This window comes from Pteropus medius, unplaced genomic scaffold, assembly GCF_902729225.1.
Source record: "Pteropus medius unplaced genomic scaffold, Ma_sr-lr_union100, whole genome shotgun sequence".
NCBI lineage: Eukaryota > Metazoa > Chordata > Mammalia > Chiroptera > Pteropodidae > Pteropus > Pteropus medius.
Genome location: NW_024354502.1, coordinates 23,077,326 through 23,097,538, shown reverse-complemented (window position 1 = coordinate 23,097,538; position 20,213 = coordinate 23,077,326). Strand labels below are relative to the sequence as shown.

Below are 20,213 nucleotides of genomic sequence, written 5' to 3'. Positions count from 1 at the left end.
TAAATAATGTTAATTTTTAAAACAAAATTAAAGTAATGCGTCTGTAGTAAAACTCAAATAATACAGAAGGTATAAAATGGGCAGTGAAATTCTTCCCATATCTTTTAGTCCTTCTATAAAAAGATAATAAAGTTTCTTGTGTATATTTCCACAAGAAGGTAATGTATATGCCAGGCTATATATATGCTAAAACATAAGTATATTTTAACAGGTCCACATTTTAAACCACAAATGACAGTTTATATAGTCCTTGCATTGTGAAAAGTGCATGTAAAACTCATATATCTTAATCTATGTTAGATTAAGACTGATGGTATAGCAAAGTGCATTTTGTCACTAAGTCCCTGACTCTGAGAAGAGGTCATCAGTTTTGCCCCAGAATGAAAATGCACAAGTGGGAGATAAGGCTTGAGCTGTTTATAATGAATTAATAGAAAAACTACTATCAGAACTGGATATTTTAATCCTGGGGTGCCATATAGCCACTTATGTCTAACTGTGGGGAAATGGTGAACAAATGATTTGCCAAGCGAGCATCCCCAGTAGGGAGAGAGCATTTGCATTTACCAGTAGAGAGTGCCAGTTGCAGATCTAGGAAATTCTCAGTCCAAACTCCAAAACTCTTGGCCAGAAGTACACTGTACCCACTCACAGGATAGGAACGTGTGGTCAACCTGTGACCTTCTTGTTTTTTCCATTTAGACTTTGGAGTAAGAACGTCTAGCATAGCTATTAGCCTTTGAGTAGTCAAAACACCCACATCACCCTTCCTTTTTTTTTTTTATGCCTATAGCACCTGGTCTTCCTAGGTGGTCTCCCATCCAAGTACTAACTAGGCCCAAGCCTGCTTAGCTTCCGAGATCAGACTGGATCGGGCGTGTTCAGGGTCCACATCACTCTTAACAAACGCTTTATTCCACACTCGACCTTGAATTAAGACTGGCTTTTAAAGAAGAATGTTTTTTCCACATTTAACTAATCAAAGAGTGTTGGATGGTCATGGTGAAATAATCTTAGTAGGGTTTACATCTGTGGTCTTTTGGAAAATGCAATAGCCTGCTAGAGCATCTAACATTACAAGCATTTCATTTTTATAAAGATAACTTGATGACTCCATTCTGAATTGCTTCACAAATGCCAGTAATGTGAACATCATAAAGCCATCCATGTCTCCTGTACACATTTGTAAGGTAAAAGGAGAATGGTCCTCTTCTTTCTTTCCCTACACCAAGTAGCAAGGTGTGGCTGTGTTGGAAAAGTCGAAAGCACTTACTTACAAGATGTGATTTAATCTAAAACTTTTTCAGCTCCTCTCCTCCGCAGAGCTTATAAAGTTAACAACCATTTGGTTATAATCCCAAGGTTTTAATTGCAGAAACAGAATTGATGTAATTTCAGAGAGCAGCTGACAAGTGCGGAATCTCTTTTCAGTTTTTTATTACCATCAGCACAAGTAAGGGAACTCCCTGGCATAACTGATTCATATAGAGTCAGGTTAGAGGCCTTTAGCTTTACTTCAGAAATACCACTCAGCACATTTTTTGGACAATATTTGAGATACTGCAATTTAACAACAATACCATTATTTCTGTGCCTAATGAAAGAATTCTCCAGACATCAAAACTAGGCTTTAATAACTTTTGAAGGTAGAAGAAGGGCCAATCCATATCATATTAATCTAAATCACCTTTTCAGTTTAACAGTGTGCTACTAATGTGCATAAACATGACATTCCTATCAGCTTCTGGGGACAGTTCAGCAAACCTCACCATTTCCAGAAAAAGAGTTCTGAAAACCCAGTTAGGGATAGTAATTTTGGTTTGAAATCTGCCTTGTTTTTTTTTTCTTTTCTTTTCTTGTAGAATATAGATAATTCTCAAATTTTTCTTAATAAAATTAAAGTAACTAGCAAAACATCATTCATACTATCATATACATTTATTTAAAAAGTAATGCATGTTATATTGAATTGACATATGTGACCCTGATTGCAAACACTTTAAAAAATTATTCAGTGACAAGAGAGGAAGCTTTCCATGGCAGCTGTACTGTTGTAGTAGTAGCTTTGGGTTGGGAAGGAGTTTCAGCCCCAGAATTTCACTAGAAAGTCACAAGACCTAAAGGTGACTTTTCCAACCATCATCACACTCATTGCAATTCAGTACAAGGAAAATTGAATAGTTTATTTCAATTAATAGTTATTTAGTGGATCAATATGGACTTGCTTCAAGTTTTCTAGACATCAGAGTTTTGTTAAAAAGCTTTTTGGTAAAAATAACACTACTTTTGTCTAAGTACTTGACTGTGACACAATGATTATTTAGGCAATAATTGCAAAGAAGAATTCCAGTATTACTAAAATAGTAAGTTTTTTCTTAGTATAAAATGAATACATGTTCATGGTAGACATTTCAGAAAATATAAATTTTAAAAGATAAAAATCTAAATATTACACATAATTCAATCAGTCAAAATTATGTTGATGCATATGAGGGATTATTATTTTTTAGTGTTGCAATAATGAATTAGCCAAAGCATAACTCTTATTGTAACTTTTGTCTATTGAACTGCTGAGAATAGCACTTCTGAATTTTCCTGACTGGAATCTATTGGAGTTAATAGGTTAAACAGAATGTTCCAATAATACTCGCTATATTAGTAAATATTAAGACTATAGAGAGAACAACTATGCCCAAGCATATTAACCCTTAGCTGACCACAATTTATGATAATTTTTTGATATCTTGGGAAAAAATAAAATATTTTATTTGGAAATATTTTTAATACTTTCTAATTGATGACCATATGTTAGAGAAAAGATTGTAAGCTCTTTAGAGGACAGGAAAAGTTCCCTATAAAGCCTTGTACAAACTTGGCGCTGTAAATATTTGTTGATGACAAATGTTCATTATTCTTGTATAATCATAATAATTTCCTCAAAACTGATTATCATTGGCTGTAGGGGAAAATATGGCCAACATTTTTATAAAATTATCTTGTACTGCTGGTTTAATATTTACAATTTTGATCGAATAAATATATTATTAGAAATAATAAAGTGTTTGAAAGGTTTTCTCAGTATATTTTTATCTGAATGTTATTATAGAAAAATAGTAGTTTTATAACTACCTTTAACTCATGTGTCTTTCAGAAAAAAGTGTTCTTTAAATTACACACTGTCAAAGGTGAAGAATATGGCAAAAGCGGGAAATATGGGTGACTCTTTTTAGACATCTCATTGTTATTTATTTAATGGTAACATACTCAATATATCTTCAAAAAGATAGCTATTTCTGTATGTTTGAAAGGTTAACATGCAATGCGTTCCATTCCACATTTAACGAAGTCTAGTGATTCTTCTTCAGTGTGGAAAGATGACTCAAAATCCCAACCCAACCACTAACAAGTTAACTAGCTTGAGTACCAGCATTTTATTTGCAGCTCTTTAATTCTAGGGTTTGAATTTGAAGTCATGACCTATGTATAACTCTGTGCTTTAGACCCAGCCTGGACAGAGTACCTAATTTTCCTGGCTACAGTGATTGGGCCCCTAACCTGAGCTGGACCAGTCAGAGGCTTCTCTGACAGTCTCTTGCCATAGATATCAGGAAATGATGTCTTTCTGCTGGGGTTAGTACCCAGGTTGTCTGCATGTCTGGGCCTGCAGCATCTTCCCCTGAGAGAAGGATGGTGCAATGAGGTTTCTGGAGCATGCATGCCTAAGGCCAGCTGTACTCTGGACTTTGCTACATGAGCCTATGAATTTTTTTTCCCCTTGCTTATACTAGTTTGGGTTGTGTTTCTGTCATTTACAACTAAAAGAATCTTAATAAAAATAGAACAAGGTATCATAAGTGAGCTAGAGAAAATAAATATAAAAGAAATTAATGATAAAGAAAACAAAGATATAATAGGAAGGATCAACGAAGCCAAAAAGTGGTTCTTTAAAAAGATTAATAAAATTGATAAACTTCTGGGCAAGACTGATTTTAAAAAGTAGAAACCAAATAAACCATATTAGATGAAAAAGGGGCACTTGAATATAGATATGACATTAAAAAAGTCTATAAATGTGAAAATTTAGATGAAGTGCACAAATTCTGCAATGACCAAGACTGAACAAAAAGCTAGTAAATGACCAAAACTGAACAAAAAACTAGAAAATCTGAATGTTCCTGTTACCATGAAAGAAATTGAATTGGTAGTTTAAAAATTCTTCCGCAAAAAAACACCAAGCCCAAATAGTTTTATAGGTAAGCTCTAGCAAACATTCAAGGATATTTACAATGATAAACTGTTATAGAAAAGCCAGTCTCACAGATGAACATAAATGTAAAGATCCTAAATAAAATATATCACTCTGAATTTGAGTGTATAAATCATATACATTATAAATATACATGTGTGTATGTATATATAAACACATATATTGACCAAATTGAATTTATTCTAGGAATGAAAGTCAGTTCTGCATTATAAAAAAAATTAATGAGTTGTATTTTACCATGTTATCGAATTGAATGAGAAAAATCATGTGATCTCAGATACAAAAAAAAATTGAATTAATTTTGAACTCTAATGTCACCTCAGTGAGGCCTTCCCTTCTCACTCACTGACTTTATTTTTATTTTTATTTTTTATTAAGTTTATTGGGGTAACATTGGTTAACATATATAAATTGGTTATATAATTTTCAGGTGTATGTTATCATTTGACATCTGTATATTCTATTGTGTTTACCACCCAAAGTCCAGTTTTCTTCAGCTACCATATATTTATCCCCTTTACCTACTTCACCCTCCCCCTACCTCCCTATATTTGACCCTCTTTATCCCGTCTACCTCCCCTCTCCTCCCCGCACCCCACTACTAACCACTACTCTATAGTTCTCTGGTAATCACTAGTCTATAGTCCATGTCCATGAGTCTCTATTTGTCCTCCTCATTTGTTGCTTTTAGGTTTATATCCTACATATAAGTGATATCATGTGATTTTCAATTTTTTCTGTCTGGCTTATGTCGCTTAGCATGAAAATCTTGAGGTCCATCCGTGTTGTCACAAATGGCAGTATTTTCTCTTCTTATGGCTGAGTAGTATTCCATCGTATATATGTACCACAGCTTCTTTAGCCAATCATCTATCGTAGGACACTTCAGTTGCTTCCATGTCCTGGCCACTGTGAATAGTGCCGCTATGAACATCAGTGTGTAAATATCTTTTTGGATATGGGTTTTCAAGTCTTTGGGGTAAATACCCAGTAGCTTCTCACTGACTTTAAAATTTGTAATCCCCAGTACTTGCCAACTCCCCTTCTTTTGCTTTTCCTCATGGCTGTTTACAATCTAACATAATTTTTCATCTTTTTAAAAATTTTAAAAAAATTATGGTAAAATATACACAAAAAAATTTACCGTTTTAACTATTGTTAAGTGTACAATTTAGTGGCATTAAATACATTCACAATGCTGTGCAGCCATCACCATTATTTCCAAAACTCTTTTCATCACTCCCAACAGAAACTCTGTACCAGTTAAGAAAATCTCCAACCTCCTTATTACCCTTAATCTATTTCCTGCCACTATGAGTTTACCTAATATATAATTTACTTGCTTTGTTTATTGTCTGTTCACTAGAAGTTAAATTCCCTGAGGGCAAGAATTTTGGGCTGCTTATTGCAGAATCACGGTATTTGTGACAATATCTGATTTATTAAATATTTGTGGGAGGGAGGGAGAAAGGAAAAAAAGAAAGAAGAACTTTTAGCAAAGTAAGGCTAGAAGGAAACTTTCTTGGTCTAATAAAAGGAATATATGAAAACCTATAGCATTATATTCAATGGTGAAATGTTAAAAGATGCTCCTTTAAAAACACAAAACAATGTAAATATTTCATTTTTGTTTTAGTTCAGAAACCTGTAAACAATATTTTAATGATTCAAACATATGATAGAAGAAAAAAGAAGAAATGATAAAAGGAAAATTGGGATATTAGTTTTCTCCGAGACAGGAGGGATAGGGAAAGATTGGAGCATCACATCTGGTCTGCCACAGCAATAACAATGTTTTTTTTTTTCTCAAACTGTGTGACAGAAATGTGGGTAGTCAACATTCTTTTATATTACTCAGTATTTTAAAAAATGTTAAAAAAAATTTAAACCATAATACCAAGTAAAAGAAAAACAAATCAGACAAATATATTCAGTATGGTTTTATTAATATAAAATTTGAAATCAGGCAAAACTAAACGGTCATTTGTATGCATAACTTCTATGTGGCAAAACTATAAAGAAAAGCAAGAACGATTAACACAAAATTTCGGACTGCGGTTACCTTTGTGGAAAGTGAGGATAATGGGACGGAGAATGGCTTGTTGGACTTTGAAAGTATTGGTGATGTTCCTTTCTTAAGCAGATTTGTAGGTGTCAATTTTATTATTCTCTAAACCATGTATATACTTTATATAACTTCTTAGAGAAGTATGAAATAGTTAATAATAAACGAGTTTTGATGGGTAACTTAAGTTCAGTTGTTATCCTAGATAAATTTCATCACTTGTCAACATTTTTCTAAGCACATTGTTTTGCAGGGCAGGGGGAGGTGTTTGTCAGTTGCTGATTTTCCCAAGTTTTTATATTTTTAGGAGATACTAGTTAACCATGAGCAACACTTTTTATCTGAAAGGGGAAACCTTTCACTTAACGCCACAGACTGCATTAATACAATTCTTTGAAAAAAAAAAATTTACATTTTCTAGGGCATTTTTATGTATGGAGTACCCATATGCTCCCTCCCTTGCCCCACTGCAGTTTCCCAGGTTATTAACATCTTTCACTAGTGTCGTACATTTGTTACAACTGATGAACCAGTATTCACATATTTTTATTTAACTGAAGCCTCTTGTTTACATTTAGGGTCCACTCTTTGCATTACTGTTTTTGACAAATGCATGACATGTACCCACCATTACAGTATCATACAGAATAGTTTCACTCACCTGAAAATCTCCTGTGACCCATCCATTCATCCCTCTGCTACCACACCCACACCCCAAGGCCTTGGCCAGCACTAGTCTTTATACTGTCTCCATAGTTCTGCCTTTTCCAGAATGTCATACAGTTGGGAATCACGCTTTTCTAGAACTTCTCTCACTTAGCAACATGCATTTAAGGTTCCCCCATGTCTTTTTGTGGTTTGATAGCTCATTTCTTTTTATTGCCAAATAATAGAAAGCCTTCTATTATCATCGTCATTGCTACGTGCTGGGCATTATTATAAGTGCTTTATATATATTCACTTATTTAATCCTAACAACTTTTATAAGGTAGGTACTAGTAATATCCCCATTTTACAGATGAAACAAACAAGAGATCTTGAGTAGCTTAACCAAAGTGGTGGAACAGCATTTGAAACTCAAGCTCTTTGGCACTAGAGTCCATGCCCTTAACCACTGTATTATAGTGCTTTGTGTAAAAATGTCTAAAATAATTTTCAGCACTTAATCTTGTTTTATCAATTCACAGTACCATGCTCCCCAACTCTGCCTACTTGAAGAGACCTCATACTTACCTTTTATGTTAATAACTTTAGTTATTTAAATAGAAGCTTTCCCACAAAGCACATTATTCCATATGATTAATAATTATCAAATACTGCTGAACAGTGACAGCTTTTTTGAGCCTTTGCTGTATGCTAGATACTGCTGAGTACTTTTCATACACATCATCTTAATACTTATGACAGCCATTTGAGAAGGTGCAATTATTCTCTCTCAGGAAACTGCGGCTGAAAGGTATTAAATAACTAGCTGAAGGTCACAGAGCTAAGTGGTAGATCTGGGACAGAATCCCGTGGTATTACTCCAAAGTTTGTGCTCTTAACACCGCCGTTCTTTACTGCTTCTAAACATAACATTTTGATCAATGACAGACTGCATATATGACTGCGGTCCCATGAGATTTTAATGGAGCTGAAAAATTCCTATTGCTTAGTGAAGTCATAGCTGTCAGAAGGGCATTACTCACGTGTTTGTGGTGATGCTGGTATAAACACACCTGCCAGTCATATAGAAGTGTAGCACAATTATGTACAGTACATAATACTTGATAATGATAAGTGCCTATGTTACTGGTTTATGTATTATACTATACTTTTTATCATCACTTTAGAGTGTACTTTTTCTACTTATAAAAAAGTTTGCTGTAAAATAGTGTGCAGTGTTACACCAGCAGCAGCCTCACACATCTTGTTTATGCCTCTTGATTGCATCATTTTCTCTTGAGCTTGATTTAATCTCACGTTGTACATGCTGTACAGGTTTGTAGCCTAGGAGCAACAGGCTATACCATAGCCTGGGTGTATAGAGGGCTTTACTGCCTAGGTTTGTGTAAGTGTACTCTATAATGTTTGTACAACGACAAAATTGCCTGACGACGCTTTTCTCAGAATGTATCTCCATTGGCATATGACTATAATTCTGAAAACATCAAACTGGGGAAATGATTAGACCACCTAAGGTATATCCACACAGAAGAACATCTTGCTATAGTTTTAAAAACGGAAAGATCTACATGTATTTATATGGAAGATTTTCAAGACAGAAGAAAGTATCTATAGAATAATATATATAGTAAAGTTCCATTTATGTTAACAAGCCCAAACCAAACTAGATGATCAAGTATGTAATGAGTAGAAAATTATGTGCTGGTACACTCAAAACTCTTAGCAGTGGTTCTCTTTGGGGAGGTAAGTGGAATGAGAGTGAGTGAAGGAGACTTTTACTTTTTAATCTACATAATTTTGTGTTGGAATTTATTCTATAACATGGAGGTATTATGTAGCAGTTCTCTAAAAATGTCAAAAGACTTTAAAGAACAAACACAAAATGGTTATACATAGTCTGATTACAACAGCGTAAAAATGTACAAAGTCAGAAGGAAGCTTTGAGAAAAAGACAGTTGGCGTTTTAACTTCATGGTCTCCCCCCATCTTTAATTAGGGAATGTGCTCCAATGTATAAATAAGTGAACAGAATCACACCAAGGAAAATCTGCAAGTCTAATTTATTTCCATTAGAAAAATATTAGCTATATACAATTTTGGTCCACTTTTTTTTGCCTTTACGTCTACCATTCAAACTTAAATCTTTAATTTTACTCAAGTAAAAGCAGAATCACATATTTGACATGAGAACTAAATATTTCACACCATCAAATTATTAGTATTTAACTAATACATGTACTCTTCACTATTTCTCAGGAATAGTAACTCATATTTCCTGAGTGTTATTTCCTTTTATTTGTTTGAGTGACTACGTAACGCAATGTGTCTCTTCTCGCATCCAGTCATGTGGGCATGCAATATCTGTTCTTTATAACATCAGTGAGTGGATTCATCATTTCATCTGTAATTCATGTTCAATTCCCCTTATTATATGGTATTTTCTTTATACTTCAGATATTTTAGTCTGTCTTATACTTTCCAACATTGATTATAAAAATTAATATATTTTAAAACATTATTAATATTCCAGACTAAATATCATTAGGCCCGCTTAGAGTGATGCTGTTGTGAGAGGGCCTTGGATAGCTACTGCTTCAATCTCAACACGGCCTCCCTGTAAGGAGAATAATGAGGCAATGTTTAGATCATTTTTTACAGATTAAGAGAGCTCCATACCACCTACTAAAAACATTCAACTAACAGCAATACAGCATTTTTTAACAGTAAACTTTTCAAAGAAGGAACGGAGAAGGAAACACTCACTAAGAACCTAAGATAGGCCAGGTTACCATGCCAATCATGTTCATATACATTAGCTCATGTGATTCTCACAGCAGTTTTATGAGACGGGTATTATGTAGCAGTTCTCTAAATTCTCTCAATTCAGAAATTGATTCACCAAAGCTTAGGTTATGCAACCTGTCCTAAGACACAATGCTAAATGGCAAAGGTTCAACCCACATCTTACAATTCCAAGTTCAGAGCTCCTTCTACCATACCCAATACCTTAATAACTTTGATGATATTGATCATTCCAAGTAACAATCAAATTAAAGCAATAAAAATATGACTCACAAACCTAGCTCGATTTATAGTCTCTACATAACAATAAAAAGAAAATAGCTGCTACTTTACTTTTTCTCACAATTCACGTACTCTGATTCTGTTGTGTTCATATGTGGCCTTAATTTTTAATGTTGTGAATTTTTAAGACAAATTTCTAAAATTTAAGTTTCTTAATTTTCCCCCAGACTTTAAGTTCCTGGAAAGCAGAAACTATTTCTTTTCTTTTAAAACTTTTCCTGCCACAGTGCTTAGTTTGTTATATTCAGAAAACAACGTAGAAATTTAATTTAAAATTGTATACATTAGTCATTTTCAAGTGTACTTACTTTGGGCAAAGCAGCAACCTGGTAAGCAGCTCTTGCAGGAAAATCACTTCTGAAATCTAAATTTAAAAGAATTTCATTTTAATTTTCAAATACAATATTGTTACTGGACACAGCATAATCAAGACTCTGCAAAGCGTTTCACAGGTTTCTCAGTTCTTAGATATAAGTACTATTAAGAAAAGAGGCTCACATTCATATTTGTTTAATAAAATATTTTGCCATATGACTCCTATGATATTTAATACTTTTAAAAACGTCTTAGCTTTCTGGGAAAAAATGAAAACACATACTCTGACACTTCGATCTTATTTAATATGAATGAGGTTTTGTTTTTAAGGTGATACTTATAAAAGTTATCTAAATAAGGAACAGCTGCCCATCTCCTGAAATTTTGGCAGGTACTTTCACTGCTAACTTTGCTTTACTCTAGCCGTTTCTTCAAGACAGAATAAATAATGATGTTTTTTCCATATTTCACTTCTGTCTCATCTCACCGGTTGGTAGGGACAGCCATTTTCCCCACTAAGACAACATTAATAAGTATAGATAACACTTACTGAGTGCTTAGAACACACCAGGATCTGTTCTAATGTGTTTACATGTTGTATTGACTCATTTAAGCATTCTAACAATCCTATAAGGTTTTATCCTTATAGGATATAAAGAAACCAAGATATAGAAATGTTAAGTAAGTAACCAGCTAATGATTCTGAGAGCCAGTATAGAGATAGTTGCTAGACCATATCATAGCAATAATAATCTATGTGTTAAAAAAAATTTATTAGGTGTACCTAAAAAGCCTGAGAAGGATATAACAAAATTAAGCTTTAGGAAAATTGATTTCTAGAGTTGTAGTATATTATTCTAGGGAATGCAATAGAAATGTCTTGGATCTTTTTCATGAGGACACACTGTATGTGTCCAATCAGACTATTCATTCTTTTAGGACAAGATCTATGACCACTTCTTTAGCATCTCCTATCACTCTTAATTCACTGTTAATTCATTAAAGTTAATAGGTTCATTTCTCTTTAAAAATGAAAATAGTAATAAAGCCAAATTACTTACACTGTTTATAGATTTCATTGACAGTACCAAAGTCATTTATGTCAGCCAGCAAAACAGTTGTTTTTACCACTAGAAGATATAAACATTGTTATTAGGTTTAGCTATTTAATCTGATCTAAAACATTACTTAGAAGAAAGTATGGTACTGTGACTATCTTAATTAAAATGGGACTATCTTAATTAAAATTAAAACAACTTTAAAAAGCAACAAGATATGTAGCATGACATATTACTGGATGCCATGCGTTCTTCAAAAAGACCAAAGAAATATTGAACAGAAATGTGATGTCCTATTAAGTTGCTCACCATTAGTGAAGTCACAGCCTGCAGCTTTCAGAATTTCACCCATGTTTGTAAGAGCCTGTGAACCAAGGCAAGAAAGGTCTAAGGCACTGATGTTATATTAAAGCTTTAATTCAATTCAATTAATCATCTTAAACCAATACCTCCTTAAATAGCTTACGTTGGAGAAAAATTTCCTTTCTGAAATTCTACTCTTTCTAGGCCACTTCTAAATAAATCTAAAATGAATCACGCTAGATCTATACAACTAAATTAATATGAAAAGATCTCCAAGATGAATTGTTACATGATAAAAGAAAACCAAGATGCAGAATAACATGCACAATAAGCTACCATCTGTGTGTGTATGTGGCAGGGTGCTCTGTGTGTGTGTGTGTGTGTGTGTGTGTGTGTGTGTGTATGTATGTGTGTGTGTACACATTTATGCTGGTATAAGCACTGACTGTCCCTGGAAGGATATACAAGAAACTAGAAACAGTGGTTACCTCTGATGAAGAAAACGGTAGAGGTTGGGATAAGGGTTGGAGACATCTTTTCATTGTCTATGCTTGTTTATAGCTTTTGGATTTTTTTTGCCATACCTATGTATTGCTTATTTGAAAGATTAATTATTTTTAAAAAAACAAAAACATCATCAAATGTTATGAGACCAGTAAAGTGGAGAGGAAGAATGATTTGAAAAAATAATAAATTAAGGACAGGGTAAAAAAACTGATGTTCTTCCAAAGGCCAGAGTGTTTGCTAAAAGAAAACATGTTTTAATGCTTGCTAGCTCATACTTATCCTCAAAGTGATAGTTAGGAACTCTAGAAATGATTTGTTTTAGCTGAGTGAGTACTGGCTGAGAATGCCACACATTCTAGCACTGAGGAAGAGGCTTCAACCCAAACTTTTCACTCACAAAAGGAGACAACATCTCACCATATTTCAGACAGATTCATTCCACTGGAGGAAAGTCGAAAGGCAATTCACTTACAAGAATTATTTAACCAGCTCCTTACAGATGGACATTTAGGTTGATTTCTGTTTTTGGATATTACAAATGACTCAGTGAATATATTAAATTATAAATTAATTCTACTTATTGGATTAGAATCATATTCTCCATTCTTATTTGGAAAAACATGCTAATGTAATGTTTGATATTACAAACATGTAATCTTTGGTATTTCTAACAAATGTTGACTTTTATTTCTGTGGTGCTGGAGTTATTTGTGTAGGTCGGTGGCTCTGATAAGAAAATTTCCTAATCCATTTTGAAGTGGCAAGATGTTATCTGATTTTAATAATTCAGGGTCTCCCCCTCAGTTTTATTGAGATATAATTGACATATAATAACTAATAAAACTAATAACATTGTTATTAGTTTTAAGTACATAACTTGATAATTTGATACATGTATATAATATGAAATGATTACCACAATAAGTTCAGTTAATATTCAATAGATTCAGGTTTAAAGTCACGTTGCAAGGAACAATTTTTTTTTGGTTGTTAAATGATTCATCAAATTTCCAACTTTCTGCTGACATAAAATTGTCTTAAATTATGCAGTAACTTAAAATGCTTTTATCTGGTACTCTCTCTAAAACAAATCAGTCAAGTGAATTCTTAGTATTCTTCAATATTAAAAGCAGTAGAGAAAGAACCTTCAAATGTGGAAAATTACTTACTTGTTTAGCTTCTTCTACCACACCTCCTGGCACAAGTTGTCCACTTGAAGGGTCCATGCCTATCTGTCCTGAAATGTAAATGGTCCTGTCGACTAACACAGCTTGACTGCAATGAATGGAAATCCAGTGAATATATAAAATATAAAATTCAACGCTAAAATGTTTCTTTGCCAGGACATAAAAAAAGCACAAAATGTAAAATTAAAAATTGATAATTGGATTTCATTAAAATTAAAAACTTTTGCTTGTTGAAAAATATTTTTAGGAAAATGAAAACACAACTCACAGATTGGGAGAAAATATCTGCAAAACGTATGTCTAACAAAGGACTTATATCCAGAATATATAAATAACTCTTAAAACTAGATAATACAAGACAGCCCGATGACAAATAGGCAAATGATTTGAACAGATACTTCATAAAAGACATATGAAGAGCTACCACTACACACGAGAGGACATCATTGATAATAACAAGTACTGGTCAAGATGTGAAGCACCTGGAACCCTCATACACTGTCAGTCGGAATGCAAAATAGTACAAACACACTGGAAAACAGTTTGGCAGTTTCTTTAAAACTTAAGCATACACTTAACATACAAACTAGCAATTTCTTTCCTAGGCAACTACCCAAAAGAAATGAAAAAATATGTCTAAAAACTTTACATGAATGTTAAGAACATGATAAGAACATGATAGCCAAAAGAAAAAAAAAACATCCACTGATAGAGTCGACAAAAGACGACATATTATTTGATTCCACTTACATGGAATTCTAGAAAAGACAAAAGAATAGCGGCAGAAAGCAGACTAGTAGTTGCCTGGGGCCAGGGGTAGGGGCGTGGGCCACAAATGGGTACAAGGAGATGTAGGGGTGGTGGGAATGTCCTAAAACTCGACTGTGGCAGCAGATGCACGAATGTACTTTTATCAAAACTCATGGGCCGCTAAACTTCAAATGCGTGAGTTTTATACGTAACATACTTCAACAAAGCTGCAAAACGAACCAAGAAAAGCAATGCCAGGAGTAAATTACTCAAGATTAATCGCTGCTTGTTGGAAGATCAACTAAGAATCTACCTGTGAGGGTACACTTCATTTCTGCAGTTCTTACTTTTGAAATGGAATTTTTTTTGTAATGAGGTCATTAAATTTCAAAATTAGGATAAAATGAAAGAAAAAAATAAGCTACACTGAGACCTGAAAAAGAGTCAAATAAATCAACTTAAAAGAAAATTTATTATTTTCTAATAAATTTGTTGTTGTTTCTTTTCTAAATTGTAGTTAAAATATATACAAATGTATGATAAAATTTACCATATTAACCAATTTTAGGAATATAATTCAGTGGCATTAAATACTCTCATTTAAAAAATGTTGATAAAGAATCTTTATATCATTCTAAATTTAGAAGCAATAATTGTTTTACCATTTCCATGCTTATTTAAAAACAGGATATTCTCATTTCCAATCTTCTAGTTCCCTATATTTTGTTTTCCAACATGCTCTAAACTTTCCTATCTTTTATTTCATGTTTCCCTTCATTTCCCAACCATATCCTTTTTCTTTATAATTTTAAATATAAAATTTATAACTTTTCCTTAATAATTTTTTGAATGAGAATATTTACATGGTTCAAAAATCTAGAAAATATACAAAAAAAAATCACAGTGAAAAGTCTCCCTTCTGTCTTTATCCTCCTTCTGTTCAGTTCCTAGCCCCTGTGGATAATCACGGCTCTTCTTTAAATATTCCCGCAAAGTTCCTTCATGCATATATGAAGAAAAATGAATATAAATTTTTCCCCATTTACAATAACATATGGTATACTAAACACTTTCTACACTTTGCTTTCAGTCAACAGTATATCATGATCTTTCCATAACTATATGCAGTTATTCCTCATTCTTTTAACAGCTGCATAGTGTTTCATTGTATGGATGTAATTTAACTAGTCACCACTGATACCAATATTTTGCTCCTGTAAACAAAGCTACACTGAAAACCATCTCTCTCTCTCTCTCTCTCTCTCTGTCTCGTCGCACACATACACGCACACATGCAGGCACACACACCATTTTCCCTGAGTCTTTCTTTCTTTTGAGCCCCAGAGGTATAAGAAAGGCTCTACCTTTCTTATGAACAGGATCCTGCCTCATATGACAGCTAGTTCTTTTCTTATCCTATCTCTTGGGGTATGCCAGACTATAAACTCCTGGAAGGCAGGGGCAGTGTCTTACTATGTTTCTAGCTGTGCATAGTGGGCTAGGTGATTCCTTTTATATAGTAGGCACACAATAACTTCTTATTGATGTTTTGCTCTCTCACCACTTAGTAGCTTAAACAACCGTGGCCGTCAATAAGTATCTTTTTAGGAATACCTACTAGTTTACAGTGTGGGTTTTGGAGAGCTGAAGAGGGTAGGTTTAAACTTGGTAACAGGACTTAGAAAGTTTAGGAATTCTCCACTATCTGGCTTTCACCTTGGCCCACAAATGGATAACTATTGAGTTTGTTAATGTGTAAGCTTTTATCAGATTGAACAGTCCCATCAGCTAACACTGTTTCTATTAATTGTCCTGTGTAGAATTAGGCCACTCTTTGCCCTTTGCTAAGTACCTTTACCTCTGCCCATATCTGAAACACAGTTTAAACTACAAGTTTATTCATTAATATTGATAAAAACTTTATGACAGTAAAAAAGTATTCATTTATTCTCAGAAAATTAAAAGTAGGTCCTGGATCTCTGAGATTATCTGAGCTATGTGAGTTATCTCTACAGGTAAGTAGAGATTGTTCACAAATAACAATCGGATAGTTGACCCTTCCTGAGCATCAGAATCCTCCTATCCATAGACCAGTCATTAGGCTCCAGAAAACGTAAGTGTATTGTTCTAATTCCAAGTTAAAGGGAAATAACATTTTTCAAAATCATCATAATATTCTCACATCATAATCTATCCCACATGGATTATCCTTTCAAAATGTTATGACTATTTGGATGGTGTGCTGGTAAAATGGAAAGCGATGCAAAAGCAATGCGATATCGATGTCTCTCAAGGTTCCCTCCTGGAGCATTCCTAAAATGTGCTGAGCTGAGCTGATCAGCTAATTAGTGACAACACTGCATCCATCCCAGTGCCAGGAACTGAAAGTTCAGCACAACTGAATCCTTCCTGGAGAAGACCCAGAATTTTCAAAAAGTGCACTCACTACAAACTCCATGCACAAAAATTCTTGTTTCCAAATGGTTATTTAAAAATGTCCAATTAACTTTATTGGGATATAACTAGTTAGTTGTAGTATTTTTCCTTCGTAAAACACTGAAAATTAGCACCATTTCTAGTGGCCTTGTATTACCTTTGGATACAAAAAAGCACAAGAGGCACAATTTCCTGGAAAGTTTCTATACTATAATGCTGGTTGACGGCTTTTCTTTTGTCATACTGCCATATTCATATAATAACTCTCTTCTTCTTCTTCTTCTTTTTTTTACTTGCAGCTTTATAAATATAGTTGACCCATCTCAGAGTCAACCAGGGATATTACTATCATGCTTGCTTTCTTGAACAAAGTATATACTCGAAAAGTGTATGCTCCAGGCTCTATAATCTCTTTGTTTTTGTTTTTAAGGGTCACTCTCTTCTGAAGTAAAACCACTGGGTGACTGAGGGAGAAGGATCAGGGCACAAGGAGGAAAAAGATGACTAATTTTTACTTTTATTGTAATATCCTCTTAACTATTCTTAATGCCTTTTCAAATTACTATCAGAAGTCTCTTCTTAAAAGAGATCTGATCATGTCACTTCCTCTTCAAAAATATTTTACGACTCCTTACTGCATACAAAATAAAGTCCATACTCTTAAGTTTAGCAATGGAAGCCATCACAATCCAGACCTTGCTAATAGCTAATTTTTAGCAAGAGGCAAAACAAAAATTCAAATTCAAGGTCTAACTCCTAAGCAGTGTTTCCCGAAGTGTAGGTCCTATACAAACACTGAATAACAGTAAGGAAATGATTCCCTTTTTCATTCTCTCTTCATAATGAAAAATGGGGACTGGAATAGTGACTGTGCACATAATGTACTTAGAACAGTGCCTGGTGCTGAGTAAGCATCAATAAATGTTAGCAATTATGACTTCCATCCTCTGATTAAATAGAAAAAGACATTATTTTTAGAAAACAAGTTAAAGCTGTCACTTTTTAACAAAGAGAGAGTAGGCTTTGGGTTCTGAACCAACTGTAGTATCCAGCTAGAATTTAATAACATTTTTCATTTAATTGAGTTTATTTTTCACTGTTACTTTCTACTGCATTGTTTTCTATTTATTGTTGTAATGTTTCCTTTTTAAATTTGTTAAATAAAGTGAGCCATCTCAAAGAAAAGTGCCAAGTAAATTATAATAAAGGTGGTACACAGATTTGGCAAATACAAAGTAAAAGTGGTACTCAGATTACTAAAACATCCTCCAAAAAGTTTTTATGCTATGTATTCCATGTCCATGCCTCGAGTCTTGCCCCCTAACTGGAATGCCCTTCATTCTATGACTTCCTGTTGAAGTGCTTAACAAAGTATAGCTGACCCCCACACCCAACTGTCAAAAATCCGAGTATAATTTTGATTCCCCAAAACTTAATTACTAATCAGCCTGCTGTTGACTAGAAGCCTTACCTATACATAAATGGTTGATTAACACGTATTTTGTACATAATACATATTAGATACTGCATCTTTATAATAAGGTAAGCTAGAGAAAAGAAAATGTCAAGGAAATCATAAAATACATTTACAGTATTTATTGAAAAAAAAGCCAAACATAAGTAGACCCACCCAGTTCAACCTACATTGTTCAAGGGACAACTGAAATTTAAAAATCAAACATCACAACCATACTTACTATAAATGCAAATCCAACCTTCAAAACCCACTTCAAGGGCTACCTCGCACAAGCAGCCTTCCTACATCTTTTTCCCATGTGCCCCAAGTTAGCATCCATTTCTTTCTTATCCTCTTTTGTCACCTCTCCCCCAAACTCCATGACCCCTCAGTCTCATCGCGTTTTATTTCTAATCCTACTATAATAGTTAGTAATCTGCCATACATAAGTGTTATTTTTTTATGGCAGTGTGGTATACAGGGAGTTAGGGCTTGTTCAAATGAAGCTCTGTCACTTACAGACCGTTTGACCTTGGACAAGTTCACTTGGAGCTTCAGTTTTTTTGTAAAATGCGGATAAGATTTAAGAGAAGTTGGTTGCCATGGATGCGTCCCATCAGTTTGCATAAGATTAAAATGTTTCTTTTTCTCTCCCCCATATGTGTGAATGTCTTTCAGACTGGATTGCTTCTTATACATTTTTGTATCCCCTGCACTGCTCGGCATAATTCTCAATACATGTCTTTCATAGTTCAAGTGTTTCAGCAGTAGAGGTGGTCCAGCAGTAGTTCTTTTAACAGTGAACAGCTGCTGTAGACTATATTCTAAAAGGAAAAATGCAAAAAAGTTTGCACAATATACTTTAATGAAGAATTAAAAATAAGTCTCCGTGAATGCATATAAGATGCAATAGTTTTAAGGCCGAGACATTTTAAGAAAACAAAGTTTTTTTAAAAGGAATTAAACTTTCAATTTAACAGGGCTTCTGACAAGTGGCAAAACATGTACACAAGATAGACATTCTGGCCAGTATACATATATTTAGCCAGAGCATGCTGGGAAATCTTGGAAAATGATCTTCGTTATGATTTGTATTTGATTTTATTAGTGAGAAATAAGCACGGGCAAATGAATTCATAAACATCAGTAGTGCATTTCTATACGTGTTGTAAAACCTAGTGTCTTGGGTAGATGTGCAGGGATTTGCTAAGCATTTCTGTGAAAAGAACTCAGCTAGCCCCAGAAGGGCACCCACATCTGTGGATGGGATCTACTTCTTCAAATTAAGAGAGGGTTAGACCAAACATTATGCTAAGTGAAAGCAGTCAGTCACAAAGGACCCCATATTGTAGGATTGCATTTACTATAGGAAATGTTCAGAACAGGCAAATCCATAGAGACCAACAGATAACTGGTTGCCAGGGGTTGGAGAAGAGGGGAATGGGGAGTGACTGCTAATTGATAGGTATAAGGGGTTTTTCTGAGGTGATAAAATGTTCTGAGATTACATAGGGGTGATGGCTGCACTACTCCATAAGTACGGTAAAAATCACTGAATTGTACATTTTAGAGGGCTAAATTTTATGGGTATGTGAATTATATCTTAGTAAAGCTGTTTAAAAAACATTCAGAAAGACTTCTAATCGGAGAAACTTTCTGGCTGGCTGGTCTCCGCAGTAAGGAAGCCAGGTCTGGGAAAAGCCTCCGAGAGCGCAGGCTCCGGGTCCTAGTTGGGGCTCCTAACTCATTGTGGGTCTCCGGGTGCGTTGCTCCATTTCCTGGGTTAAGTTTCCTCGCATGTTCGCTGAGGCTAGCGCCTCATGCGATCGAGGAGGCCCACCCCAGCTCTGATCTGGGGTGGTCACTTTCCACCACCCCTCCCAGCACACCTGGGGTCCGTCCGAGCTCGCACATGCCGAGTTACCTGTAGGGACCAATGGCCCCTGGGGCTTTCACGGTGCTGATCACCTTTTTGATCAAGGATGACATAGCTATTCCTTTTCCCTTGAGGCCCCGCAGAGAGAACAATCCCGTACACTATCTCCGCTCGTGTCCCACTGGACTGATCAGGCCCGGCAGCCCCAGCAGAAACGCGACGCGGGAGCTGGCTCGCTCAGGA

General features: G+C 34.6%; 1 protein-coding gene and 1 pseudogene across 1 annotated transcript; both read right to left on the bottom strand.

Annotated features, from left to right (window-relative positions):
- Window positions 1-784: 784 nt before the first annotated feature.
- LOC120595898 (uncharacterized) lies at window positions 785-904 on the bottom strand (annotated as a pseudogene).
- An 8,135-nt stretch (window positions 905-9,039) lies between these two features.
- RIDA (reactive intermediate imine deaminase A) lies at window positions 9,040-20,207 on the bottom strand. Its single transcript, XM_039854046.1, has 6 exons — window positions 20,019-20,207; window positions 13,435-13,540; window positions 11,765-11,819; window positions 11,459-11,527; window positions 10,391-10,446; window positions 9,040-9,612 (listed from the first exon to the last, which is right to left on the bottom strand). The coding sequence occupies exons 1-6, from the start codon at window positions 20,081-20,083 to the stop codon at window positions 9,550-9,552; spliced, it is 414 nt and encodes a 137-aa protein (XP_039709980.1). The 5' UTR covers window positions 20,084-20,207; the 3' UTR covers window positions 9,040-9,549.
- Window positions 20,208-20,213: the final 6 nt, after the last annotated feature.